The following is a 26,357-nucleotide window of genomic DNA, read 5'->3' as shown; positions in this document are numbered from 1 at the left end:
ATCTCAGGAATCTGGGGAACTGTGGAGGTCTTTGCAGCAGCTGATGTGGAAAAATAGGGGATTTTTCGCTCTTCCTTGCAGGTTAATGAGAGAGAATTTCTGTTGTCAGTGACTTTGAGTGATGCTTTAAATCCTTGTCCTGTCCCAGGCCGTGTCCAAAACCCAAATCTCCTGTGGGATCTGCAGTTCTCAGTTCTGTTCCCTCACTTCTCCCTTGGAATTTAGGAGAGGATTGTGGAGGCTGGAGGGCAGAGCAGAACATCCTTTTGTTTAGATTAATGTAAAAATTACCTTAATTTAGCAGCACCTGTTCCTGGTCCCAGGCCAGGTTGGACAGGGCTTGGAGCAGCCTGGGATAGTGGGACGTGCCCATGGCAGGTGTGGAATGGAATGAGCTTTTTCCCTACCAAAACCTTTCCATGATGAGCAATTGGAGCTTTTTTAGGCTAAAAAATTGGGACAAATTTGCAGAAATAGCAAATGGAAGCTGGACATCCCTGTCAGGGACAGCAGGAGTTCAAACTGCAAGGACTGAGCTGCCTGTGATGGATCCAGAGCCCAGGAAATGTGGATACAAAGCACTTTTCACCACCCTCAGAGCTTCCCCAGCTCAGCAGACACCCAGGTGGGATGGAAGAAGCCAGAAGGGAAAGGGAAGGAACAAAGAGGAGCAGGAATTCAGCTCTGAGCGTGGCCTGCAAAGGCAGCTGCTGGTTTTGTCCCTCTCCTTCCAGTGGGGAGGGAGCTGGGGGGAAGTGAAGCACATCTCAAGTGCTGTCAGGTGCTTCCAGAGCCAGCTCTTCCTCTAAATCAATGTTTTCTTTCTCTTCTCTCAGATCTGGCCACTCCGAGTGCCCCGGCAGAAGAGGAGCTCTGTGGGCTGAGCTGAAAGGACTCTTGTGGCTCTGGGGTGGGAACAGGCCAAGTGGCACAGCCCGGCCTCAATAAAAACCACTGACTGTGGCTGCAGGGGCTGCCTGCCCAGGGGCAAAAGGAGGAATCATTTTGTGCTGCTCTCTTTCTTCTGGCTTCTCTCTGAAGTTCTGCTGCCTGCCTCTGCAGGACGAAGGAGTGGGGCTGGGTGGTTTTGATATTTTGGGGTGTTTTTTCCTCCTGTGGGGTGTGTGGGAGGAAGGCAGGCTGAGAGCAGAGGAGAAAACGCAGCATTTCTTCTCCTCGCTAGCCCTTTGTGAGCTGGCTTTGTTTGATGAGGGGTTTACAGAAAAAGCCTTTGGGAGTGCTCAGGTTTTTCCTCTCCCCATCTCCCAGTGGCTTTCACTTCATCCTTCAGCTCCTTGTGGGGTTGTCACTCTCCCAGGGCATCAGCAGGGAGCAGAGAGCTCAAATTTGTCTTGATTTTATTTTAACCACTCAGCTCTGCCCACTTGCCCAGGCAGTAAAATAAACATTGGGCGACTTGTGGGGGTTTTCCTCAGGAATGACACCAGAATCTCGGCATGTTTTGGCTAGAAAATGAGAGTAAGAATGGCAGGAATACAAGAAAGGTGAAAACATTGAGTTGCAAAGTGAAACCCTCCTGCAGTAGAAGCATTTGGGGTGTCTGTGACCTCCAGAACAATCTCCTGTTTGTGAGGGGGAAAGTCGCAGAGACAGAGTTGCTCAGAGCTCTTGAGGCCCCAGAAATTCCCAGTTTTTGTGCTGGAGGGAGCAGCAGCAATTCCTGACCCCTCTGAGGGCCCCCCTGGATCTGGGATGGGGATTGAGTGAGCGGCCCTGACCGAGGACACTCGGCCCAAATGTGGGGCTGACTGCAGCAGCAATTCCCCCTCACACCTCCCTGCTCAGGGCAGGAGAGGGGACAGGAGACTCCCGCTCTCCTGGAGCTCTTCGATCCCGCAGGGAATAATTCCCAGCAGGGAATAATTCCCAGCACAGATTCGGAGCAGTTCTAGTCTCTTGGTGCTGTTTGGGGCCTGTTTGTGCTCCCTGCTCCAGCCTTGCTGGATCAGTATGGGAAGCTGGGATTTTCCAGCTGTTCCACACCTTAATTTGTGTGTCCAGCCTGGAATTTTCCTGGCAAATGGGAATGGCAGCATTCCCTGGCTCTCCTGCCTTTGAGGGGAGCTCCAGGCCCAGCAGGGAGTGGGTCAGGGGTGGTTCCAGAGGGGCACCAGGGGGGTATTTTTGTGCCTCCCTCGTGCCGGGGATTTCTGGGGGAGCACCAAAGCCCCCCTGGGGCTTCCTCCTCGATTCTGGGGACGTCTCAGTGCCAGCTCTTGGTGGCTTCCTGTGGTTTCTCAGCAGTGACAGATCCCCAGAGCAGCTGAGCAGGGACCTCAACGTCCCCCTTCAGACCTGAGCTCTGGTAAGTCATATTTCTATCTCAGTTTATTATTTTAGTCTTTACAGGGCACAGAAGTACTAAATTTTAATCCTGTTTGGGTTTTCAACAAGCTGCAGGCTCAGGTCTCTCCCCTTTATAACGACCACAGTGCAGAAATAGCTGTAATTGAGTTTTTTGCACTTGTTTTTCAGCTTCTGGTCCGATAAAAACTCAAATTTAGCGACTGAGCAGCCCAGGCTAGAGTTAAGGAGTAAATTACCTGGAAAACTCTGGAAAAGGAACGATTGAGGGGGTTTATTTTTTGTTTTTACATCCCAATGCAGCTGTTAAAAATAATGGAAGGACAACGAATGAAAGGAGATGCTCTCTGTACCCTCAGCAGAGAATTCCTGCACAAACTCCATGTACAAACAATTTTGATGTCCTTCATTAATACTCATTTTCTGGGGCCTTCTCCATTCTTTTCCTGTTTATATTGTGGCATTATTGGTCCTTTTCAATTTGAGCACTCCCTCCATGGGGAGACTGTGACATAATGCTTCAAAATCAGAAAAAAAAAATCAGGAAAAAACCCCACAAGTGACCAAAGTTCAGAGACACAGCCACAGATTTACATGAAAAAATATAATTACTTAATGAACTCCAAATCCAGTGGGAATTTTGTTTTTCATGTATACTTGTAAATGAAATAATGTCCAAAAAAAAAGGTGGTCGGGGGCTTAAAATGAAACCACTTTTTTTTTCTTTTTTCTCATGTTCTTTTATCATTTTTTTGTCTCTTACCTCATGTTTTTTGTCTCTTATGTTTTTATCATTTTTTGTCTCTTTTCTCATGTTTTTTTCTCTTTCTGCATGTTTTCTCATTTTTTTTGTTTTTTCTCATGTTTGTATAGTTTTTCCTCTTTCCTCATGTTTTCATGGTTTTCTCTCCTCATGCTTTTATCTCTCTTTTCTCATGTTTTTCTTGTTTTTTGTAACTTCTCATGTTTTTAGCATGTTTTTTTCTCTTTTTGCATGTTCTTTTCTCATGTTTTGTCCTTATTCATGTTTTTATAATGTTTTTTGTGTTTTTTCACATGCCTTTTTCACATATCTCTTTTCATGTTTTTGTCTCTTTCCTCATGTTTTTATCAATTTTTTTGCCTCTTATGTTCTTTTCTCACATTTCATGTATCTGGGGCAGTTCTGACTTCTTGAGATAAACAGCTCTTGGGAGGAAGTGTGAACTGAGCATTTCCTTTGGAAAGCACCGCCAGCCTTTGTTGTTTCTGCGCTTTCAATGCCTCCCTTTGGGGACATCGTGGGTGACTTTAATTCCTCCCTGTCTGCAGGGCTGAGGTGCCACAATTTGATTTATTTACCCAGATTTCTCTTCTATTTGATGGGAGCTGCACTGTTGGGGTGTAGTTCACTGTTCAAGTGACCTGGATGAGAGTTCTGCTCATGCAGTGCCTCTTTCCCCCATCTCACATACAAAATTCAGTCCTTTAGGCTGCTTTTGGAGCAGGTGAGTGTTGGTTTCCCCCCACAGAGAAGGTTTAGGGTATTGAAAATTCACCCAATGTGGACATTTCCTCTCATCCCCTTCCATCAGCTCCTCTGGAGCTGCAGCCTTGTCACCTTGGGATGATTTTAATGCCACTAAAGGCTCTGTCCACTGGGAAAACTCAAATATTTGTGGTTGAAACGGTTTCTTTTTTCCTTTTTAGGGACACTGCTTCCCATCTAAACCCCCCCAAGCTCTGACCTACAGACCTGAGCATCACTGTGGGGTGAAACTTCAGCTCCCACCCACAAGGGATGAAATAAAACACCAGGAGTGAGGGATGAGTTAAGACTTCACCGCATGTGAAGGGAATAATTCCTGGAGGGAACCATTCCGGCTCTCCAGCAGGAACCATGGCAGGGATTTCCTGGGCTGAGGGAGTCTCCAATGGGACACGTTTCCCAATTTCCAATGGGACAAAAGCCAGCTCTGGAGGCGCTTTGGGGGCAGATTTGCAGCACTCCCTGTTTGCTGTCAGCTACAGTGTGGTGCTGATGCTGGGGCTGGCGGGCAATGCCCTGTCCCTGTCCCTGCTGTCCTGCAGAGTGAAACCCCTGTCCCACTCCTACATCCTCCTGCTGCACCTGGCCCTGCTGGACACTCTGTTCCTCGCTGTGCTGCCTCTCCAGATCCACGCCCAGCTGCTCGGGGACATCTGGACCTTTGGGGACACGGCCTGCAGGGTCACCCAGGCTCTATTCTGCCTCCACATGCCCCTCAGCGTTGCCTTTTTCGGCTGCCTTGGCCTGGATCTGTGGCTGGCAGTGCTGCACCCCTTCACCTCCATCCAGTTCAGGGCCACCCACTACATGCTGGTGGCCACGGCCCTGTGGGTGGTGGCCCTGGCTGCCACTGTCCCACTCGTGCTGCACAGCAGAGGGGTGAGGAGCTGCTTTGGGAACTTCCCTGGGAGCTGGACTCACCCCACAGCCCCTCACACCATCCCGGCTTTCATTTTTGGCGTGGCTGTCCCATTTTCCATCATCCTGCTGGGCCTGCCGCTGGTGGCCAGGAGCATGTGGCAGAGCCGGCGCAGAGCTGCCAGGAGGAAGGCCCTGGGCACCATCTCCATCATGCTGGGTATTTGTGCCCTCTGCTTCCTGCCCCAGCACCTCACCCAGCTGCTGCAGTTCCTGCGGGGGATCCAGGAGGAACCGCTCCCCAGCCTGATCCCCGAGATCCAGAGGGTGACCGAGGCCCTGGCGAGCTGCAGCTGCTGCCTGAACCCCCTCCTGTACCACTTCCACTCCTCCAGCAGAGCCTGGCACTGCCCCTTCAGGCTCAGCCTCAGGTCCAAGAGGGTGTTCACCATCTGTGATCACAATTTTGGGGACCCTTCCTGGGGCTGCAAGTCTGGGCAGAGGCATGGAAGGAAAATCCACGGCAGATGGAACCAACTGATCCACTCCAGGTACACACAGAGCTGATATTTCTGATTATTTCCTTCAAAACAAGCCTGGAAAACCCATTTTTTCCCATGTAGTGGCTGTTAAAGCAGATGGAGATTTTGATCAGAAAACAATCCTTGGGGGAGCCGAAGCCTTGGATAGGCCTCCAGAGCACTCCTGGGTTTGTGTTCAGGGATGTTTTGAGCTCAATCTGTTGAATTTTGGGTTTGGTAGAACCTGGGGCTGTTTCCTGGGAAGCAGCACATCCCAGGAAGTGGGGGATTTGAAGGAAACCCAGGAAACTGCTGGATCCAGGCAGCCCTGCTGGGCTTTCCCCTGTTTTCCTGCTCTCTCGCAGGCTGCTGCCCACATTCCACAGCCAAATAGGGGCTTCTCATCATGCCTTGGCTTCCCAGGGAATATTCCAGGATTTCCAGGCTGTGGATTCAAGCTGGACACTGATGAATGGAGGTTTAGAAGGGAGCAGATATTTGATAAATCCCAGGATTTAGCAGTCAGTGGTAAACAAGCTCCTCTCCCCACACACTCAGCCCAGCTCTTTGCACTGTGTGTTCTTAAGTGTCCAAATTTCTTTTTTCCACTGACATTTGGTGATACAAACACAATTCTCTGACCTTTCCTCCCCCCTTTTCTTGTATTAACAGCCCCCACATGGTTTCTGAGAACTGCTGAGTTTCCATCCCCTATGAAATGTGAGAGTCTGGAGAGATTTTTTTCATTTGTGGGCATTTCTGAGGCACCAGAAAACCACAGGCCTGGCTTAAAACCTGCTTAGAACCGAGTTTATTCCAGAGGATGTGGGGTTTGGGTATAACAGAGGCACAGGCTCAGTTCTGCTCCTTCAAACATCACTCTGAGAGCAGCAGATCAACAAAAATCAGGATCTGAATTTCCAAGTTCAGCCTAAAATTCACCCTGTGCCCAGGTGCTTGTCCTTGATTGGACACCTCTTACTAATTACTGTTAAAAGCCCAGGTTGGCCTCTGGCCTCTCCCATCCTCTATTTTGCTCTTAGCTCAAAGCAATTTTAAAATCTTGGTGAGAAAATCAGCTCCAACTTTTCTAAACTCTGGAAAATGACAATCCCTGTGTTCCCTGGGAGGGTTTGGGGGAAATCCTGGCACTGTGAGAGCCCCAGAGGGAGCATCAGCCCAAAATAATCCTTTACCTTTAGCAGAAATTGTTATTTTTATCCCATTTCTAGGCTGTGGGAAATCCTCCCAGCACTGGATAGGGATTGGTTTTATCAGCCAAGCACAATTATGGATAAAGGTAAAAAAATGGATTGGAGGCTCCTTGCAGCTGGCCCAGAGGGAAAAATGGGGAATTAAAGAACTTTTGCTGCTTGGTAATCAGCACATTTAGGGATTTTTACTTTCTATAGGCTCTATGATGCTTTTATGTTTTGAATTTTAATTGTTTCAGGCAGTACTGAGGGGTTTTTAAGGGAAATCAGCTGTGGGAGGGGAGAACACTGAGTAACTTTTACTTTAATGTGTAAACAAGTCAAAAATTGCTCCTTGGGTCTGTCTCAAAACAGGTTCTCGATTCCCTGGATATTTTTTTTCCAAGGGGAAAATCCCAGTACTGGTGCCTGTCACTGCAGGAATTGGACAAACACTGGAATTCTTTTATTAAAACCAAGCACAAAAAAGCATTGACAGTGTAAACAAAATAAAATCTGACTCTGTGACCCACCCTGGGCTGGGCTCTGCTCTCAGGGGGTGCTCTGGGGCAGCCCTTTCTTCAGGAGGGATGTGAGATAACTGCCAAGCTCTTCATCCTAAAAGGGATAAAAAAAATAGGATGAGAGCAAAATCTTCCTGTGATTGTCCTATTTGGGGCAGTAAATTCAATTTTGGTACCTAGAAATGGACTGAGAATTCCTGGACCTTGCAAGATCTAATGTGAACTGTGTTTAAAAATTGAAACAATCCACAAATAACAAACTATTGGTGTGAAACTCCTACTTCTCAAAGGACCTGAGGGGTTTCCTTTGAGGAAAAGCCCCATTTTTGCTTGAAGTCAAGGAATAAACTGATTTTATTGCTTTGCCTTCCAAAGGCATTTCCTTGCTGTCAATAAAGAGTTGAATAATCCAGCCACAGAAAGAGAAGATGATGGGATGACTGTCAAATAAAAGAATGTTAAGATCAGAAAGAGTTGTCTACTTGCTTTAAATTTTCCAAGTAAGAAATACAACCTGAAATACTCAGCAGAGCTCAAAATACAGAGAGAACTGAACTGGAAGTGGAATTACCCCAGAAGTTCTCTGTTTCAATGGGCCCAGAGAGCTCCTGTTAAACCATTTCTGCTCAACCCCAGATGGTCAATAAACAGCAGGGACTCCCCTCGTTTTCCAAACTCCTTCAAAGCCAGAGGAAGAAGGATTCCCCAGTGCAGGAATGGTTTGGGATAGAAGGAATTCAGGTCAGAAATGAGGAATTCCCACCTGGTAAGTCCAGGACACGAGCAGGACTTTGGTTCCTTGATCCTCCGAGTGCGCTGTGGCCTGGATCAGGATGGACTCCACAGTGATGGAGCCATCAGGGAGATGCTGCACTGAGTAATCCTTCAGGATCCTGCAGAGAGAGGAGACAGGGCATTTCTTTGGAATGCTGGGTCACCCCTGGGTCTTCATCCCAAATCCCAGCCTGCTCCTCTCTTGGCTCTGTCTGAGCCCAAGGAAGGGAAAAGGGGCTGATGCACTTATGAAACACTGATGCATTCTGGTGTTTCCATTAATCATGGAGGATTTCCTGCAGAAATGATTCCTGCAGAATTTATTCCAGGCTCTACAGCTCCAACCTGAGCCTTGCTATGAGCAAAGAACTCAGAATGTGGCAAATGCACAGAGAGAGAAACAACTTTTAAGGTTCTGCTGTTGCCAGCTCAAAGGACCAGCTGCCTGTGCTACAGCTGAGCTGCCTGGATTGGGAACAATCAACTCCATCCTGGGGGATAAAAAATCAACTCCATCAATCCTGAGGGATTAAAAACCCTTGCCAGGGAAGCAGAGCTCACCCCTTGAGGTGGTTGTAGACCCTGAGCACGGTCTCGTGCTCCTTGCGTGGGTCCTGGATGTGGACACGGCAGGTGAAGCGCAGCTGATGCTCTGCCAGCCCCAGCTCCTTCAAGGCCTGCTCAGGGGAAACCAGCCGGAAACTCTATGGGGAAAAAGGGATAAATCCATGGAGAAGCAGTCCTCTGAGCTTTGTGGAGTTGTGTTGCTGCCCTGTGGTCAGGGGAAGCAGGAAAGACTGTTCCCTTTCCATGCTGAAACATTGCCACGTGTTTGTCACTGCTGAGGGCAGGCAGCAAAGGGAGAGCGAGGCTGGAACAAAACATCTAGCTAAATAATAATAAATAAATATTTAACATGATCAAGTTGGTCTCTGGAAGACGGTTTAACCTCTAGCAGGGGAGTAATGTTTGAAAATAAAGATGAGGTTGAAAATGAGGCATCTTCTTTCTGAGGAAACACACCTGCTCATCGTGATTTGGGTTCCTTGTGCACCTAAAAACTTGACACCACCTTCAGAGGATACCAAAAAAACACCCTTAGAGGAAACAAAACAGCCTCAGAGGGCACCAAAACACAGAGGACATGAAAAACACCCTCAGAGGGCACAAAACACCCTCAGAGGGCACAAAACACTCTGAAAGGGCACAAAAAACCACCCTGAGAGGACAGAAAACACCCTGAGAGGTTACAAAACACCCCAAGAGGACACAAGTCAAGCACAAGGACTCTTTCACTCACGTTGTCCTTCATGAGTAACGTGCCATGCATCAGCTTTGGCTTCTTGGCATCTGGTAAAGGACCTAAAGCGAAGCCAGGGGGAGAAAAACACATGAGGTGTTGGTTTTTCACCCAAAACTGCTCTAGGACTGAGGCTGGGGCTCTGAGACCTTGCTGAGGTTCAGACATTGGAATTTTACACCTTTCTTCTCTTATCTGTTCAATGCATCAATGGTGTTTAACCATTATCAGAAATACTGACACCTAAGCAATAATATTTAGAGCAACCCCCCTCTTTTCCCAGAGCACTTCCTGATGGAAGAATTAGATTATTTTTCTAAAATTCAGTTTATAAAAGTAATTCCAGCTTTCCCAAACCAAGCTGCTACAAGCACTCAAGGGTAGCAAACCAGGCAGGGTGTGCACATTGATTTTAAATGTTATTAAATATAAATGTACAGCTTTCTACCAACAGCAGCACTACAAAAAGCAGCAGCAGGGAGGAAAATTGGGGGTGGGAAGTATCACCTATGGCTGTTTCCCTTTTGAGGAGGCCCAGGGAGATGTCCACAGGGATGCAGGGGTTGGTGAGGATGGTGGTGGTCTCTCCATTGGCTGGCATGAAGCAGCTGACATCTGCAAAGGAAACAGCAGCAACAAAACTTCAGTTCCAAGAGGGTCACTGCAATTAACTGGGCTTAATTAACGCTGATTAAGATGTTACAGGCATCTGTTCTTTGAGGGGAGGTGTAAATGCCACTCCTAACCATGCTGAGGGAAGAAAAATGTGATTTTCAAGCTCTGATGCCATTCTCTCCCCTCCCATGGATACCTACGGAATTCCTGCTCGATTTTCTGCTTCAGGAACTCCATTTTCTTGGCTTCCCCATGCACCAGGAGCACATTCCTGGGCTCAGCCTGGCGGATCAGCTGCATGATGCCCTTGGCATCGGCATGGGCACTGAAGGACATGTATTCCACTTGCATCTTCACTTCCAGCTGGGAGGAGCAGAGCACAGGATTTAGAAGTTGGAAATTCCTTTGGAACACTCTCAATTTACTTAAGAGGATGAAGGAGAAAACCTAAATTCTCTTAACAAAAAGCTGTCATAACTTAAAGGCTCGAACTGCCCCATTTCAGACAATATTTGTCACATGAACAAAGCAAATATTGAAGGTCAGCTGGTGTTTTATTACCCAAATCTGCTTAAAAATTTATCATTTATCAATTTTACATATTTGCCTCATTAGGACTCGTTATTAAACAGCATAAAGTGCCCCTGAAAGTTTTACGGTAGAAGCAAAGGGCTCCTCAAAGTTTTTTGGTAGAAATTAATGCAAAAAGGGAAAAAAACCCAAATGCAACTTCGCTAAAGTGAAAGGGAAAAAAAACAAAACAAGTGCAACTCCAAATCCAAAGATTATTTTGAGGTATTTTCAGTGCTGGAAATTGAAAACCCAACTTACCATTTGTCTTCCTTCCATCTCCAGCTTCCTCTGCCCACTGAGGATCTTGTGGCCCACAGTTCCCTGGACGCAGTAGCCAGGCATGATCACCTGGGAAAAAAGAACAGAAAAATCAACAATTCCATGGATTTGATCATCATAATAGTCACAAATTTAGAGCTTGAATGTCCTGGTTCAGAGAGGACTTGTGTCCTTGAATTCCAGCTCCTCAGGAAAAGCTTTGCTACAATCTCAGTACTTTTAACTCACATCAACATAAAACATTACCCCAAAAAAAACAATTTCTTACCATATTCTTCTCATTCCCTGCCCATTTCCTGAAGATTTGGAGGGACTGTCCTGCATGGAGCATTCCAGGGGTTGCAAACACCACCTGGAAGTTAAAGATGTGCCATAAATCACTATAGAAAAGCATTTTTTCCATGATTTATAGCAATATCTTAGAACTGTGCAGAGTATCCATCAATACCCATCACCAACACTGCACAAATACGGATTTTTGCTGTTTGATTTTCTTCCCACTCTGTCTAAAATTCCCAGGGTCTGACCCACTGTTTTAGAAAATAAAAACAATATTCCCTGTTTTAGGAAATATTTGTGAGCATTCCCAGTGTCTGATGGAAAACTCAGAGTGGTTTTTTAATGGTACCAAACAAACCAGAATTAAAGCAGCAATAAAAGATTGTGTGGAAAAGAAAATCCTGGTTTGAATTTTCATTTTCTCTGGGTGTTTCACCTTTAATGAAATAAAACCAGAAAGAGATGTAATATTTACAGAGATGGCCTGGCCACAGAGGTTTTTATGTGGGATTGATGGGGTGGAGGATGCTTAGGATGCTTTTCCCACCAGGATTTGGGATCACACTGGAATAAAAGAGCTGCCAGACCCCCAGTCCCTCACCAGCACCCACCTACCATAGGCCCTGGGTTGTCTGCAAAGGCTCTGTCAAAGGCTTTGATGTGTTTGAACTCAAACATGTTCCTCTGCACAAAAGTTTTCCGGATTTTCTGGTTAGTCCAGGTGATGAAGAGTTTGTAATAATGATTTGCCTTCTCTGTCAGGCCCGTGGAAAAGTAAATTGGAGCTTTCAAGTTCATCCTTTCCCTGCAAAAGAAGTGACCTGTGAGGGGTAAAGTAAATCCTGGCTATCCAAAAAGCTGTGGAATATCCCAAGGTTGGTTTTTTTTGGGTGTATTTCCCTATTTTCATGAGCCCTAAATCAGTATTTTAACAATGCTACCACCCCCATGCAGGTTTTAGTGCCCTTCTTCTCACTACAGGCGAATTCCTGCCACTTTCAACATTCATCAGACACAGAAGATCCCAAAAAGCAGGTGGGACATGCCCAGGCTGCACTCACCAGAAAGTTTCCAATAAAATACAAAGCTCCTGGGCACGTCCAAGGGCGAAAACTGGGATGAGAACCTGGAACAGAGACGGAATTCAGAGTCTGGGAAAGCCAAACAGCATAAAATGCACTGTGGCTATTACTTCTGAACAAATCCCTCTCACTTCTTGATATTCTTCCAATTCCCAGGAATGTTTTGCAGTTTGGAATGAAAGGCACAGGCTCAGCTCTGCCTGCACTGAGGGGAATTTCTCTCCTGAAGGATATGAAATCAGGATTTGTTGGTATTGTTGAGGATTTGTAGAGAGCAACAAATCTGTGGGAGAGGCCACTGTACCTTCCCTCCTCTTTCCACAGTCTCATGGACTTTCTTCAGGAAATCCCTTTCCCTGCAGCGTTTGGAATCCCTGATGGTGGTGGCATAGGTGGATTCACTGATCAGCAGATCAGGGCGGCATTTATCAATCCAGGCAGCTCTGAACAGAGGGAATTTCAACCAAAAATCTCATTAGGAAATGGTTTCTGGCATTTTTAATCTGAAGGTCTCCAAGCTGGCTTGGGGAATGTCACTGTGTCCACAGGAAATGGGAATAAAGTGTGTCTTGGGAATTCTGTGACAGCTTTAATTATTCCAGCTCGAAACTGAAATTACAGACCTTGAAAAGCAACATTTATCTAGTTTTAAATGCATTAAAATATTCATCTGAATAGCAGGGATGTTACACATCTCTCATATATGCCAATGAAAATGCATATATGACAGATTTATAATGTTATAACACATAAGCGTTGAAGTTTGTGATTAATAATCTCTTAGAAAATAAAAACACCAGGAAAAAACATTTCAAACACTGAAATCCAACTACAGCCCTAAAAACAAATGAATGTGAATATTCAGATTACATTAAGGTCTATCTGGCAGGTTTAATGTAAATATCTCCACTCTCACAATTTAAAATTGAATCTCTATTTCCAGCAGAGATATCATTAAATATTCCAAAGAATTAAAGTTGATAAGCTCCTACTATTAACAGAAGCTGTGCTGAAATCCTCCAGTCAGAAATCCTCAAAACTCACAGAAATTCAGCTTTTTACTCACCCCAGGTGTCTGTCTGGTGTCATGTTATAATCACCCTGAGGGAAGAAGAGAAACCCAGTGGTATTTTTGAGCCAATGGAGGGATCTATAAATATCTGGGAATATTTCTAGATAAAAAGAGAAATAATTCTAAACCTGGGCATACTCACAGTATACACCACGGACTCACAGCCAACCTTGATCTGGAACATGGCAGCTCCCAGCACGTGGCCTGCATAGTAGGCCTTGATCTCCAGCTCCTCATCCACCTACCCCAACAGCAAAACCCTTCATTAATGCCAATATTTTCAATTAAAATTGGGGGTTTTTTGCCTCCTGCAACACCAGCAAAGCCCCTTCACCTGCACTGTCTGGTGGAGGTGCACAGCCACCACCTTCTTCATGCAGTCTTTGATCATCTGGGAGGTGAAGAAGTTGGTTTCCCCTTTCTTATCCACAGTGATTTTCCTGTAGTCCTCCAGCAAGATGGGGCAGATGGCCTTGGTGGGGTGGGTCATGTAAATGGGGCCATCGTACCCAACCATCTCACTGAAATAGGGCAGAGCCCCACAGTGGTCCAGGTGGAAATGGCTGCAAAATTTAAAAATTAAATTAAATTTAAAAAAAAAACAACTCACAATGGTTACACAGGATTCAGCCTGGGTGGTTCCCAGACCTTTTGAAGCTCTGCAGGACATGGAAAAAGCATGAAGAATATGATAGAATATGAATATGAAAAATATGACGGATGGGCTTGGGAAGTGTTTGGGATGGCAGGGAACAGCACTAAAAGAGCTGGGACAAGGAAGGTGCCTCACCTAATGATGACACAGTCCAGGAAATCAGTCAGCCTTCCATTCTGGGTGATGTAGGAGAAGTCAGGGAAGCGCCTCTGCAGCCATGGGAAAACAGGCAATCCATCAAGAATGCATCACTGATCCCACAAAAACATGGAGGGAAGGGCCTGGGACTCTGGGAATGTGCTGAGCCCTCTCCAGGCAGCACCAGCAGCTTTTGTTTGCAGGGAGAGGCAGAAAGGAAGGGGCAGACAGAGAACTGAGCCTTTCATGAATATATTCTATCTTCCAAGTAAAACAGGTGCTGAACACATCCTGCTTCTGAGGCACAAAGCCCCAAAGCTTTTCTGTCACAGCACGTTAACTGCTTGAACAAAATCCTACAAAATATTTGTGCCGTTATTCCTTTCCTGCTGTGTCAGGGAACCCAAAATCAGGAGTGTCCTTCTCTTTTCCTGGAGCATCAGGAGAGCATCCCACGTGGAATGAAGTGCCCTAAAGCTAAGGGCAGGATTCCTGCTCACAGGAAATACAGAGGGTCCAAACCCACGCAGCTGCATTAATAAACATTTTTCCAAAGCCCACGAGCTAGGGAAAGAAGGGCTAGATGGTGGCATTTCATGGAATACTTGAAGGGACATTTTGGGCAGGAAGGGAGATTTTTAAGGGGAAAGAGCAACTCTGCCATAGTCCAGCTTCAGCAGTGGCTGACAGAGGAGCCCAAAAATACATCCGGGACAGGGGGGGTATGGCTGGAGCTGGCCCAGGGGACACTGTGGGACAAGGGGGGATGGCTAGAGCTGGCCCAGGGGACACTCACATCATCGTTGTAGCCCATATGCATCCCACAGTCCAACATCACGTTCTTGCCAGCAATGGACACCAGGATGCAGCTCCTGCCCACGTCCTGCCCAGCACCTGGACACCAGCAAAACACCAATAAAACACCAGCAAAACAGCACTAAAATACCAGCAAAATACCAGTAAAAACCTCTGGGAAAAGCTGCAATTCTTTCAAAAGAAAAATAGGTAAAGGTCTGCACAAACTTCGATCAACTGCAGTTTCGAGGAAGAGAAAAAATCCTTTATCTGGCAAGGATTAGAACTCAACTTCCAGCTCTGCCTTCATTAAGCTTCATTAATTTAAACACACAACAAGCCTGAAAATTATCCATGAGGATAAAGCAGTTCTGCTCAGCACATCTTCTGCCTCTCACTTCAGAATCCATAAAAAAAAAGATTAAGCACAGAAAAACGAGAAATATTGGTAGGTGAATTTATGTTCTATCACAATACCACAGTGCCTTTACCAGAACGAATTCATTAATCCTGATTAATTAATCCAAATAGTTATAACTGTCACCAGAAAAACCAGTGGAGGGCAGAGAGATGCTGACAGGACAAATCAGGGCACTGCTCCAGCAGCCTGGCCAATATTACCCTGAATTCCAAATCCATCAGATTTTCAGTGTTTGTATTTCAAGGCGATTTTAGGCTGGACTTACCCAAGGGAGTGACTTTGATCTCAGGCATTTTTACCCCACTCCAGGTCCCAAAACCGCAGAGAAAATTACTCCACAAGCAGATCCGTGGGAGGCACAAAAAGAGAGAATTTCCCTGGTTTTACAGCCGCCATTTCAATTGTTTTCCAGGATCTGGCCGAAGACTCGAGGAGAGGCCAAACTTTTTCCTGAGGAGAGACAGAAAACACGGGTAAGGTGATAAACAACAACCTGTAGGAAACCGGCCCTTTTCGCCTTCGATATCCCCCATCACTGCTGAAAGCCGGGAAAACATACATAGAAACACACAAAAACAGACCAAAAAAGCACAAAAAAACACACTAAACCGCATAAAAACACACAAAAACCCGCAAACTCACCCAAACCCGCCCGCAGCCCCTCACAGCGCCCGGCGCCTCCTCCGCGCCTGCGCCGCCCAGCCGCGCCCCGCCCCGCGCGCGCCTCGCCCCTCGCGCCCCCCGCGCGGATTGGTCGAGCCGCGGTGACGCACGCAAAGCGGATTGGCCCGCGGGGCGCGGCGGGTGACGGACGCGGTGCTGATTGGCTGAGCTGGCGGTGCGGGATGCAGAAGGACGAGGAGGCGGTGCCGCGGAGCGATGGCGGCGGCGGCCGCAGGTGCGTTCAGCCTGAGGGAGGTTCTGGACGCCTTCCGGAGGTGCGTGACGGAGCAGCGGGAGGTGCTGCTGGAGCCCTACCTGAGCGGCTGGCGCGGGCTCATCCGGTGAGTGCCCGGCAGCGAGCGAGCGGTTCCTTCGGAGGGGGGCTGTGGCAGAAGGATGGAGTGACAGGACAGGGGGCGATGGCTTCACACTGGCAGAGGGAATTTTTGGAAGAAATCCCAGTCACTTTCTGAGGGAGATCTTCCACACGGAGCTTTGGCCCCCATCAGATTATATTGTCACTGTTATATCTGTAGAAGTTTAAGGCAGTTTCCCCAGTTTCAGCATTTAAATGAGCTGTGGCCCTTGCTAGCACTGGAGCTGGCAGGAGAGGTGCAGAGAGATGCTTTACAGGAGCCTGGAGTGGCAGAACAAGGGGAAATGGATTCACACTGGCAGAGGGCAGGGATAGGTGACATACTGGGAAGGAGTTCGGGACTGGGAGGGTGGAGAGGTGCTGGGATGGATTTCCCGAGAAGCTGGGGCTGCTCCGTCCCTGGAAGTGCCCAAGGCCAGGTTTGGCACCGGATGGACTTTAAGGTCCCCTTCAACCCAGTGCATTCTGTGCTTCTGGCACTTAATTACTGTGAACTTTGCAAGGCTTCACCCTTCGAGGCCAGAGCTTTCAATTCAAAGTGGCCGGTGAGCTTCAGCTTCTGCTCTTGGCTGGGATCTCAGCGGGTGCCAGAATGATCCCTTCTCCTTGCCCAGCAGGAGCCTTTCTTCCCTGTGGGAATGGCCTGCACAGCCCTGGGGCAGCTTTGCCAGCGCCAGGATGATGTGTGAGCGCTCCTGCGAACAGCTCTGGCTCTCAGGGCATCGATCTGGGGTTCTCTTTTCACCCCTGAGGTGATTTTGGAGTTCTCTTTTCACCCCTGAGGTGGTTTTGGGGTTCTCTTTTTACCTCTAAGGGGTTTTTTTGGGGTTGTTTTTTCACCCCTGACGTGTTTTTTGGGGTTGTCTTTTCACCCCTCAGGTGGTTTTTGGGCTTGTCTTTTCACCCCTCAGGTGTTTTTCGGTTCTCTTTCCACCCCTCAAGTGGCTGACCCTCTATCCCTTCCTCCCCCAAACCTTTTGTCACCCCCCCATCTCCCTTCCCGCAGCTTCCTGCAGAGCCTGGGCGCCGTCTTCTCCTTCATCTCCAAGGACGCGGTGGCCAAGGTGGCGCTGCTGGAGGGGCACTGCCAGCGGCAGCGTTTCGTGTCCCTGCAGGCCATGGTGCAGCAGGAGCTGGCGGCGGGGCTGGCGGCGCTGCGGGCGCGGCCCGACTCCGGCTGCCGCACGGTGCTGCGGCTGCACCGCGCCCTGCGCTGGCTGCAGCTCTTCCTGGAGGGGCTGCGCTCCGGCGACTCCCGCACCTCCGTGCTCTGCACCGACGCCTACAACGCCTCGCTGGCCGAGCACCACCCCTGGGTCATCCGCAAAGCCGCCACCGTGGCGTTCTGCGCGCTGCCCTCCCGCGATGCCTTCCTGGAGATCATGAACGTGGGCCCGCCCGAGGAGGCCGTGGCCATGCTGGGAGAGGCCATCCCCTACATCGGCGACGTTTACAGCATCACCCAGGAGCTCTTCGCGCAGCATAAGCTGCTCGACCTGCCCTGAGGGCGCTTCCGGGATGAGCCCACGGTGAAAATCACATTTTTGCAGAAGCACAACCCCTCCGGTTCTCTGTCCGTGATTATTTTCACCTTTTCTTTCCGGCCTGCAGCCGAGGAGTTGGCCAAACTGGTCAGGATGCTTCACTTTATAAATGTGGAACGGTTCTTTTTTTACATCTTTCAGTTTGTGCATAGAGCTCTTCAGTTAGGGGAAAAAATCCATATCAGGTTGAGCTGCTAAGGGATTTATTTTTTTTGGTTCCCAGAAAAGGTTTTTCTTTTCAAGCCAACCTTGAGCAGCTTCTGTGTGTTTTCAGCAACAGTGGCCTCGTGTGCCAGCACACAATTGAGCTGTGGTGTCTGAACCCCATGGGAGCTCACCTGGCCACCGTGGTTTATACAAAAAACCCATCTAGGGGCTTCACCTGGAGAATTTAATCCTGAGTAATGCACTGGGGAAAGGAAGGTCCTTTCCCTGTCACAGCCACCTCATGGTGTGGCCCAAGGAGCTGAAGGAAGTGGGGCTGGATGTTCCTGGTGCAGGGATCCATCCAGCAGCACCCCTCTGTCACATCCCTGCTCGTTGAATCCAAGCTTTTTGCACTTGGGATGTGCAGTAGATTTTAATTTGTGCTGCACAATCCCCTTTGTCCAGCCCAACCTGGAGCTGTTTGCCTCTGAGTTGTATTCTCATGTGTTTTATTTCTTTTGTGAATGTGTCAAATGCCTACAAAAAGGATTTTTCTGCCTCTCTGAGGGGAAATCCACACTTGTACTGTAAATCACTGCTTTGTGAGGCTTCTGCCTTCTACTGAAAACCACTGGAAGAGCCAAAGTACATCACATGGGATTTACTGAGCTTTTGGGAAGCTGGAAAAGCTCTACAGGGTTAGTTCAGGATGGCAGGGACATGTGGGAGAATCCTGGACAGGCTCTGACAGGTTGTTGTCTCTTTTTGGCCTAATACAACACTGAAAAATTCAGGAAATCACTATTACCTCATGGAGACTGGACTAACTGGACATTAAATTATGTGAATAACATGTTTTTGAGGAGTGTCCTTTGTGGGATCACACTCTGGGGGTGTGGTGGTGGAAGGGACACGATTTACAGTGTGACCTACTCAGATTTTCTTTTCCCTGAAAAATCTGTTTCATTTCCAGCTGCTATTTCATCTGTACAATGAATTAAATGCCTTAAACTAAATCAAATAATGCATGTCTGTCAAGGGGAAAAATGGGTTTAGATCTCTTGAAATGATGGTATGACCACAAGAAAAAAATGTTTTCTCCCTTGTCACACTCGTTCTAAGTATTCCTCTTAGGAGATAAACATTAATATTGAAGATGAACTTACCCAAAATTCAGGATTGTATTTAGAACTTATTTTTTAAAAATTTATAATTAAAGCTGACACTTAAATAGTCCAGTAAAGGGAAAAGATCCTTAAAAAAATGTCAGTATGAACATACCTGGAAAACATAGCTGCAACTGGTGCTGAATAGATCACACGGACACAGGTCGAGGTGTGGTGAAAGGAAGAGAGAGTTTATTTTTCCTCCCAGGATTTATAGGCTTCTGACCACGGCCAGGAATTGGATGGTCAGGATAACACTTTCTCACTGCACTGGTCATGAGAGATGCCCATCACAAGACATGTAACAGGAAGAATGTACATGTATCTATGTTTACAGTTACTGTCCTGGGAAAGTCCTTAGAAAACTATGTTAGCAAGCTCAGAAGCTGAGTTTTCAGGGCGACAGTGCTTCCCTGAAGTATTCCTGTATTTAGATCTCTGTATCTGCTTCTCTTCCTGCAAGGAAAATATTCCAGCCTTTGAGCATTGCTTTGGCAGCAAAAGCAGTTTTCTGGTACAGGCAGCAAAAGCAGTTTTCTGGTACAGTAGAAAACGCAGGAAATTGAACTTTTCATTCAGAGCTCTCCTAAAATCCAACCCTGGACATTAAAAATACAGTAATGAAACCTAAATTACCATGCTGTGAACTTGGATTTAAGTTTTCAAACTGAAATTAATGTCCCAGCTCAGTGTGAGGGCAAAAAAAATTAGATCAGCCAGTAATAACTTCCTAAAGAATATAAATAGAGCTGAGTGACAGCTCACAAATCTTGTGACCTGGGAATGGCCTCTCCAGGCAAATTCCTGCCATGCCCTGAGGAAGATTTGGTTATTTCCATGATGAGGTGACCTCAAATTTAAAAAATAAATAGATAAAAATTACTGTTGTGTAAGTCTTTTACCAGAATTAGAGTGGGGCACCTGGGTTTTATCACCTCTCCCCAGAGGACCCCAAATTTCCACAGCTATGACAATGATTTGTAAATCACTCTGAGTAAAGGGTACTCACTAAGTAAAGGAAATCAGGATGAGAGCAATGGTTTGCACCTAAGTGCCCTCAGAGAGTATTTGGTTATTGCCCACTAAATTTAATTTAATGCATTTTGCTAAACAAATTCCCCCCCATTACTTCAATCCCTCCGAGCTCTATTTAAAGAGACTTCCCAGGAACAGCTGAGCCTGGATTCCCTGCTCGCCTTCCTTTTCCCAGATCCCTTTTCTCCCAAAATGAAGCTCCCTGGGCTTTGGCTGTGCGTGAGCTTTGGCTGTGCTGCCTCCCGCGGCCCCTCGTGTCTGTCAGCTCAGTTCAGGAGGCCGGGGGATTTTATCCTGGGGGGTTTGTTTCCCTTTGGGAAGGACATGGTGAACCTGACGGCTCGCTCAGAGCCCACCCTGCTGCGCTGTGAGAGGTAAGAGCAGGGCTGGGATCTGGGAAAAGAAGGGAAAATGAAGTGGTTCTGCTGGAGGTGGGATGGGACAGAGAATAGTTTGCACACTGGGACATCAACTGGTGCCAAAATGGAAATGCTTTTGTGTTCTACACTGATAGGTAGATCACATTTTGGGATGGTGCTGTTGCTTTTTAGGAGGACAAAGGACACTCAGCAGCAGGCACAGGGCAGAGCAGGAACCAAAATCAGATGGGTTTGTAGGTGTGAGCAGCATTTCCTCCTCAGTCACACCAGGCTGGTTCCCACCAGCACACCACCTACCCACAGTTCTAGGTGAGGAGAACAAGAAGCCAGGCTTGTGTCCTCCTCCTGCTCTGGCAGCAGCAAAGCTCAGGACAGCAGGGTCCAAAATCCTTCCATCTTCACATTCCTGGGGAATGGAACATGCTCAGTGTGCTGGGACACACAGAGAAGGAAAACCCCAGGAAAAATCCCACATTTCAATCGTGATCAGTCTCCTGAATTAGCACTTTGGGAATCTTTGGCTTAGTGGGTGAAGGACATAAAGTCTTGGCTCTCACAGCTAAACTGGTCTCTACCTCTGTTCCTTCTCCTGGGAAGCTCCAGGGATATTTTTGCTGGCAGAAAAGATTAAGTGAACTGGGAAGGTGCTGTCAGAGCAAAAAACTCATGAGTGGGTCCAGGGATGCTCTGCTGGCAACAGCAGGAATGTCTTGCTTGGCCACGTGGATGCCAAAATGTCAGAGGAGGTGACAGGGGACAGCACTGCCAGGCCACGTCACTCCTGTCCCCTCTGCCCCCAGGTTATTCATGGATGGGCTGATCTGGGCTCTCGGGATGAGGTTCGCCATCGACCAGATCAACAATTCCAGCTCCCTCCTGCCGGGAATAAGGCTGGGGTACGACATGTATGACACCTGCTTTGAGCCCCTGGTGGCCCTGCAGCCCAGCCTGCTGTTCCTGACCCGGAACGGCACCACAGGGATTGGGATTCTCTGCAACTACACTGAGTACCAGCCCCGCATCACTGCCATCATTGGGCCCCACAAGTCAGACCTCTGCCTGCTCACAGCCAAGCTCTTCAGCTCCTTCTTGATCCCACAGGTAAAAATGTCTCTGGAGAGGCAGGAATTCTTCCTTTTTGGTTCAGGTAATGAAACAACCTCCAGAATTGATACTTTATATTAATGTCTCAGTGTGAGCCAGAAGCCTCACTCAGACCACTTCCCAGTAAGCACGCCTGGTAATTTCCCTTTCTTCTTAAATAACAGCTCCAGAGATACATCCAGACATCCTTTCCCAAGCCTTTTATGAATTTTCTTCCTTTTTGGTGGGGAAGGGTTTGGTGGTAAAGCAGAGATTCCAGTCTTCCCTCTGTCACAGATTTCTTCAGTGCTCTTGGATGGGTCAGTAACTGCCCTCCTGGGCACACTCCAGTGTTTCATTTCCCTGAGAGAACAGACACAACTCAGACCACTCTGATCCATGTCAAATGGGAGTAACGCAGCTCCTAGAGGATCCCTTGTTAATACATCTGTGATTAAATACCCAGTTACCACAACAGAGCTCTCATGGTCAGGGAAATTAAACACTGAGCTAAGAAATAACAATCTTGAGTGTGTCACCCTGTGTAGAAATTATTTAATTATTGTTTCATAGTGATGAGAGACACAAAGGAGACACTTTATAGCTCTCTTGGTGAATCCCTTGGGAAGAATTCTTTTACTGCCAACCCTGACCATCATTTTGGAAAATTTAATGCACTAAAACTAAAGAAGAGAGGTGCGTGACCTGGGCTGGGGCCACTTCCATGTTTTCCTCCCTTCCTCTCTGTTCCATGGACAGGTGAGCTACGGAGCCAGCAGTGAGACCCTGAGCAACACGGAGCTGTACCCGTCCTTCTACCGCACCGTCCCCAGTGATAAGAACCTGGTGGAAGCCGTGGTGATGCTGCTCAACCAGTTTGGCTGGAACTGGATTGCCACAGTGGGCAGCGACGATGAGTACGGCCGGGGTGCCCAGGCTCTATTCCTGAGCATGGCTGGCAATAACAACATCTGCATTGCCTTCGAGGGGTTCATCCCCACAGACCTGGCTGAGCCCAACGCCAGGAAGCAGCTGGAAGACACCGTTAAATTAATTTACAGCACCAAAGTCAACGTGGTCGTGCTCTTTGCCTACAGCCTGCCTGCCCAGGCCCTGCTGGAACACAGCATCAGGATGGGGCTGGGCAAGAAGGTCTGGATTGGCACCGAGGCCTGGATGCTATCAGACGTCGCCGCCTACACGCCCAACATCCAAAGCATCGGGACAGTGCTGGGCTTTGTCTCGAGAACAGGGACAGTCCCTGGCTTCCAGGAGTACGTGGCTGAGCTCTTCAGCTCTGTTGAGCAAGAGAAATTCTGCCAGCAGTCCCGGGAGCTGAGCCGCCTCATGAACACCGAGGTGCTGGACACACACTGCCAGCAGTGTGACCACGTCACCCTTGGGGACATCTGGCCCCTGCTCAGGGTGACCATGGTGCAGCCGGTGCACATGGCTGTGTACAGCGTGGCCCATGCCCTGCACAGAGCCCTGGGCTGTACCTCTGAAGGCTGTCCCAAAACACCCATTAGGTCCTGGCAGGTGAGGAAAGATGTGAGGGCCAAATGGCAGGTTTTTGTCACATCACAGACAGACTGTCACAATCTTAGCCCACCAAAGGGACAACTGATTGTAGCTGGCAGAATTGCCATCCTCCAAACAAGAACAACCGTACCAAAATCTATTTTGATTTCATTTCCTCCCCAGCTGCTGCACTTCATGAACACCCTCCCGTTCGAGGTGAATGGCCAGAGCTTCAGGTTTGATCAATCCCATGGCACAAACACTGGGTATAAACTCATCTTCTGGGCCTGGAGGGATGGCACCCTGACCTACCTGCCCGTGGGGGACTATGACCAGTCCCTGTACATCCAGAAGTCCCAGATCCAGTTCCACACTGCAGATAAGAAGGTAACAATGGCACAATTTCTTCTTACTTGTTTGAGATTACGATTCTCCTGGAGGTGCCTGGCTGATGTTCATTCCTGCCTTTGCCAGGAGCCCACATCTGAGTGCTTCAGACGCTGCCAACCAGGACAATTCAGAAGAATAAAAGGATTCAATCTCTGCTGCTATGACTGTACAGACTGTTCAGAAAACACCTTCTGGAGCAGTACAGGTGAGGTCTGGGGAATTTAAAGGCTAACTGGATTTAACTGTCTCCTGGCTGAGGTGATGATGAGCTGGGAGCTCTCCTCCATAAGCACTGTCAGCTGTTCCCCTCTGTTCCGCACTTCACTCTTGGGCCCAGAGGGAAGGAATGAGGACATTTTATCTGCAGAGGTAGGAGAGAGTGGTATCATGGAATGCTGGGGGTATGCCTAGAATGGATAAAATTTTGGGATTGCTGGGGAAGGGAAACAGCAGCAAGAAATACAAGGGAGGAGGGTGGGGAAGTAGAGGGTGAACTACCACAAGATTTGGAGATCCAGCACACCTCGAAGGGAGGGAACCAGGCAAAACACCCCCTGAAACACCACCTAATCCCTGTGTGATCCACCCCCAAGGCCTGCCAGTGGTGGCAGGTCCTGTGGGGTGCTCACCAGGCTCTCTCTGCAGAAAGCACCAGCTGCTCCCCATGCCCGCAGCACCAGTGGGCCCCGGCCCGCAGCACACAGTGCCACGAGCGCACTGAGAGGTTCCTCTTCTGGGACGAGCCCGTGGCCGTGGCCTTGATGACACTGATGGCCCTGACGGCGGCCCTGAGCTGCTTGACAGCGCTGCTGTTCCTGAAGCACCTGCAGACCCCCCTGGTGCAGGTGGCAGGGGGTGGCAGGAACCTCTTTGCCCTGCTCTGGCTGCTGCTGCAGAGTCTCAGCTGCTGCCTGTACGTGGGCAGGCCCAGCGCTGGGCTGTGTGTGGTGCAGCAGCTCTCCTACGCCCTGTGCCTCAACGGCTGCTTCTCCACCTTCGTCCCCAAGGCCCTGGAGATCAGCCTGCTGACGGAATTCCCCCGCTGCGCTCCCAGGCTGCTGCGCTGGGTGACCCACGGCAGGGCCTGGCTGCTGGTGGCCGCGTCCCTCCTCACCCAGGCGCTGCTCTGCTTCTGCCACCTCCACTTAGGCCCCGATTACTTGGTGGCCGACTACAAATCCCTGCCCAGCGAGGTGGTGCTGGTGTGTGGCACCCAGTCCTGGGCTGCCTTTGCCCTCCTGCATGGCTACAACAGCTGCCTGGCCTTCGTCTGCTTCCTGTGTACCTTCATGGTGCAAACACCAGCCAAGAGGTACAACGTGGCCAGGGGCATCACCTTTGCCACCCTCATTTATTTCATCATCTGGATCTTCTTTGTGGTGTTTTTTGCCACGCTGAGGACAGTCCTCAGGGCTGTCACACAGATTTGCACCATCCAGGCCACCACCCTGGGGATCTTGGCCAGCTACTTTGTGCCCAAATGCTACATCATGGTGTTCAGGCCTGATCTGAACACGGGGGATTATTGCCAGAACCCTGCTGAGGAGGAGCCATAAGAAGACTCGGTGAACAGACAATAAACCACACCCTCTGTCACCTGTCATCAGCAGAAGCTGGATTTTCAGGAGAAAATCATGTTTATGAGCACTGTATGGCCCCAGGCACAATCACGTATGAACTAGAGCTGTGAAAGCATAGGGCTCAGCAGCTGAACTCCAGAGGAGCAGCCTCCATCCTCTCTGGAAACACCTTTCAGCCCCAAAAAGGAGCTAAAATTAGGTTCAAGTAATGAAATAACCTCCAGAAATGGTATTTTACATCAGTCTCTCAAGTCTTGCAATGTGAGCCTCACCAACACCACTTCCCTGTAAACACTTCTGGTAATTTGCCTTTCTTAGTAATTAACAGCTCCAGAGATATATCCTGGAATCCTTTCCCAAGACTTGTAAGAATTTTCAAATATATCCAATAAAAGAGAAGTACAAAGAACATTCTGACAGGTAACAGCAGTTGTGTATGTGATACAAAGGGGGCATTACCCATTCAAATCCCAGCTCATTCCATTTGTGTTCCATGGAAAACAGAGAAAGACACATGGAAATGAGCTCTGTGCAAATCACTCTCCAAAGGCACAGCAGGAGGTTCCTCCATCCCAAAAAAACAGGCAAAGATCACCAAAAAACTTCACACTGTTTCCAGCAGTACCAAGTCAATATCCAGTCATATCACCAAGATTTTTCTTTTCCCCACTCATGTTGATAAGTAACTATTCTGCTCTTTTATTCCTTGAAAGTTTTTCCATTTCTGCTTCCATTTGTTCCATCTCTCCACTGTGTGTTACTGGAATTTAATCAGTCCAGCTCAATTAAAGAATTTGCAAATTAATCTAAACCAGTGAGTATTTTCATTCTTAAAAAAAAAAAAAATAAAGAAAATAAAGAACTTCTTGATGCACTGCAAAGTTTCTGGTCCCCAATTTTTGTGATCACCTCCATCCAAAATCATTCCTCAGTGTGATTAAAAAAAACCAAAACTCTGACCTGAAGCCCGGAGTTCTTGTTCCTGGAGCCTGCAGGAGTTCTTCACAACCACGCTTGGGAACCTGAAATTTGGAGTATTCCTTGCTCCAGGGCTGTGGTTCCATAGCAGAGAAGCATTCAATAAATTTTGATCATCATTCCAGAAATAGAGAAAGGAAAAAAAATGTTAACTCCATTAACTCCACCAGGCTCTGCAGGAAAAGGCTGTCCAAAATTCTGATCATTTAATATTCACCTAAATTCTGATGATTTAATATTCACTTAAATTACGACCATTCAGTATTTACCTAAATTCTGACCATTTAATATACACCATACTGGAAAATGCTGGGATTTATGGTATTTAAATTATGTTTCCCCTTTCCCCTTGCTGTGTGATCTGTACCAGCTGGGAAGAAGGAATCTGCCTCACCAAGCTGCTCTTGTTCTTTTTATTTAGGCTGGAAAATTAGAATAATTTAGGCTGGAAAAAGCCTTTCAATTCTGAGTTCAGCTAAGCCCCTCAGACCCTTCAGGGTGTCCTGACAAACCCAAGGCTCACCAGAGTCACAGGGTGTCCCAGTGATCCCTGTTGCTGCTG

The 26,357-nt window shown here is 48.0% G+C and overlaps 5 protein-coding genes and 1 long non-coding RNA gene across 7 annotated transcripts in view; 4 read left to right on the top strand and 2 right to left on the bottom strand.

Annotated features, from left to right (window-relative positions):
- Positions 1-7,420, top strand: part of PUSL1 (pseudouridine synthase like 1) — a 28,611-nt gene extending 21,191 nt beyond the window's left edge. Inside the window, exons 8-9 of one of the 2 annotated variants that reach the window (XR_015278646.1) lie at positions 837-2,326; positions 4,015-7,420. Coding sequence is in view for 1 of the 2 variants with exons in the window: in XM_086860163.1 (XP_086716289.1) it covers positions 837-889 (53 nt within the window). In the remaining variant the exon portion in view is untranslated. Of the gene's footprint in view, positions 1-836 lie in introns of both variants that reach the window. The other variant, XM_086860163.1, reaches the window with a different exon arrangement.
- LOC111938659 (lysophosphatidic acid receptor 6-like) lies at positions 4,205-7,420 on the top strand. The gene has a single exon (XM_023940530.2). The coding sequence runs from the start codon at positions 4,205-4,207 to the stop codon at positions 5,276-5,278; it is 1,074 nt and encodes a 357-aa protein (XP_023796298.1). The 3' UTR covers positions 5,279-7,420.
- On the bottom strand, positions 6,870-15,657 carry INTS11 (integrator complex subunit 11). The gene is made up of 18 exons (XM_023940529.2): positions 15,575-15,657; positions 15,198-15,382; positions 14,513-14,610; positions 13,714-13,787; positions 13,258-13,486; positions 13,066-13,164; positions 12,918-12,952; positions 12,156-12,294; positions 11,831-11,895; positions 11,385-11,574; positions 10,759-10,842; positions 10,470-10,559; positions 9,839-10,001; positions 9,531-9,638; positions 9,024-9,085; positions 8,285-8,427; positions 7,713-7,842; positions 6,870-7,043 (listed from the first exon to the last, which is right to left on the bottom strand). The coding sequence occupies exons 2-18, from the start codon at positions 15,223-15,225 to the stop codon at positions 6,978-6,980; spliced, it is 1,803 nt and encodes a 600-aa protein (XP_023796297.1). The 5' UTR covers positions 15,226-15,382; positions 15,575-15,657; the 3' UTR covers positions 6,870-6,977.
- Positions 15,658-15,725: 68 nt separating this feature from the next.
- CPTP (ceramide-1-phosphate transfer protein) lies at positions 15,726-18,678 on the top strand. Its single transcript, XM_086860165.1, has 2 exons — positions 15,726-15,936; positions 16,978-18,678. Exons 1-2 carry the CDS (start codon positions 15,812-15,814, stop codon positions 17,474-17,476), a joined length of 624 nt encoding a protein of 207 aa, XP_086716291.1. The 5' UTR covers positions 15,726-15,811; the 3' UTR covers positions 17,477-18,678.
- Positions 18,679-18,998: 320 nt separating this feature from the next.
- On the bottom strand, positions 18,999-24,996 carry LOC147649562 (uncharacterized). The gene is made up of 2 exons (XR_015278655.1): positions 23,160-24,996; positions 18,999-21,689 (listed from the first exon to the last, which is right to left on the bottom strand). It is a non-coding gene; the product is annotated as an uncharacterized LOC147649562 (long non-coding RNA).
- Positions 20,056-25,628, top strand: TAS1R3 (taste 1 receptor member 3). Its single transcript, XM_023940527.2, has 6 exons — positions 20,056-20,237; positions 21,044-21,344; positions 22,086-22,865; positions 23,031-23,234; positions 23,322-23,442; positions 23,883-25,628. Exons 1-6 carry the CDS (start codon positions 20,056-20,058, stop codon positions 24,791-24,793), a joined length of 2,499 nt encoding a protein of 832 aa, XP_023796295.2. The 3' UTR covers positions 24,794-25,628.
- Positions 25,629-26,357: the final 729 nt, after the last annotated feature.

The sequence above is a fragment of the Cyanistes caeruleus genome, chromosome 22, assembly GCF_971803275.1.
Source record: "Cyanistes caeruleus chromosome 22, bCyaCae1.hap1.1, whole genome shotgun sequence".
Lineage (NCBI taxonomy): Eukaryota > Metazoa > Chordata > Aves > Passeriformes > Paridae > Cyanistes > Cyanistes caeruleus.
The sequence above is the reverse complement of the archived record's forward strand: the minus strand, read 5'-3'. Positions and strand labels throughout refer to the sequence as shown.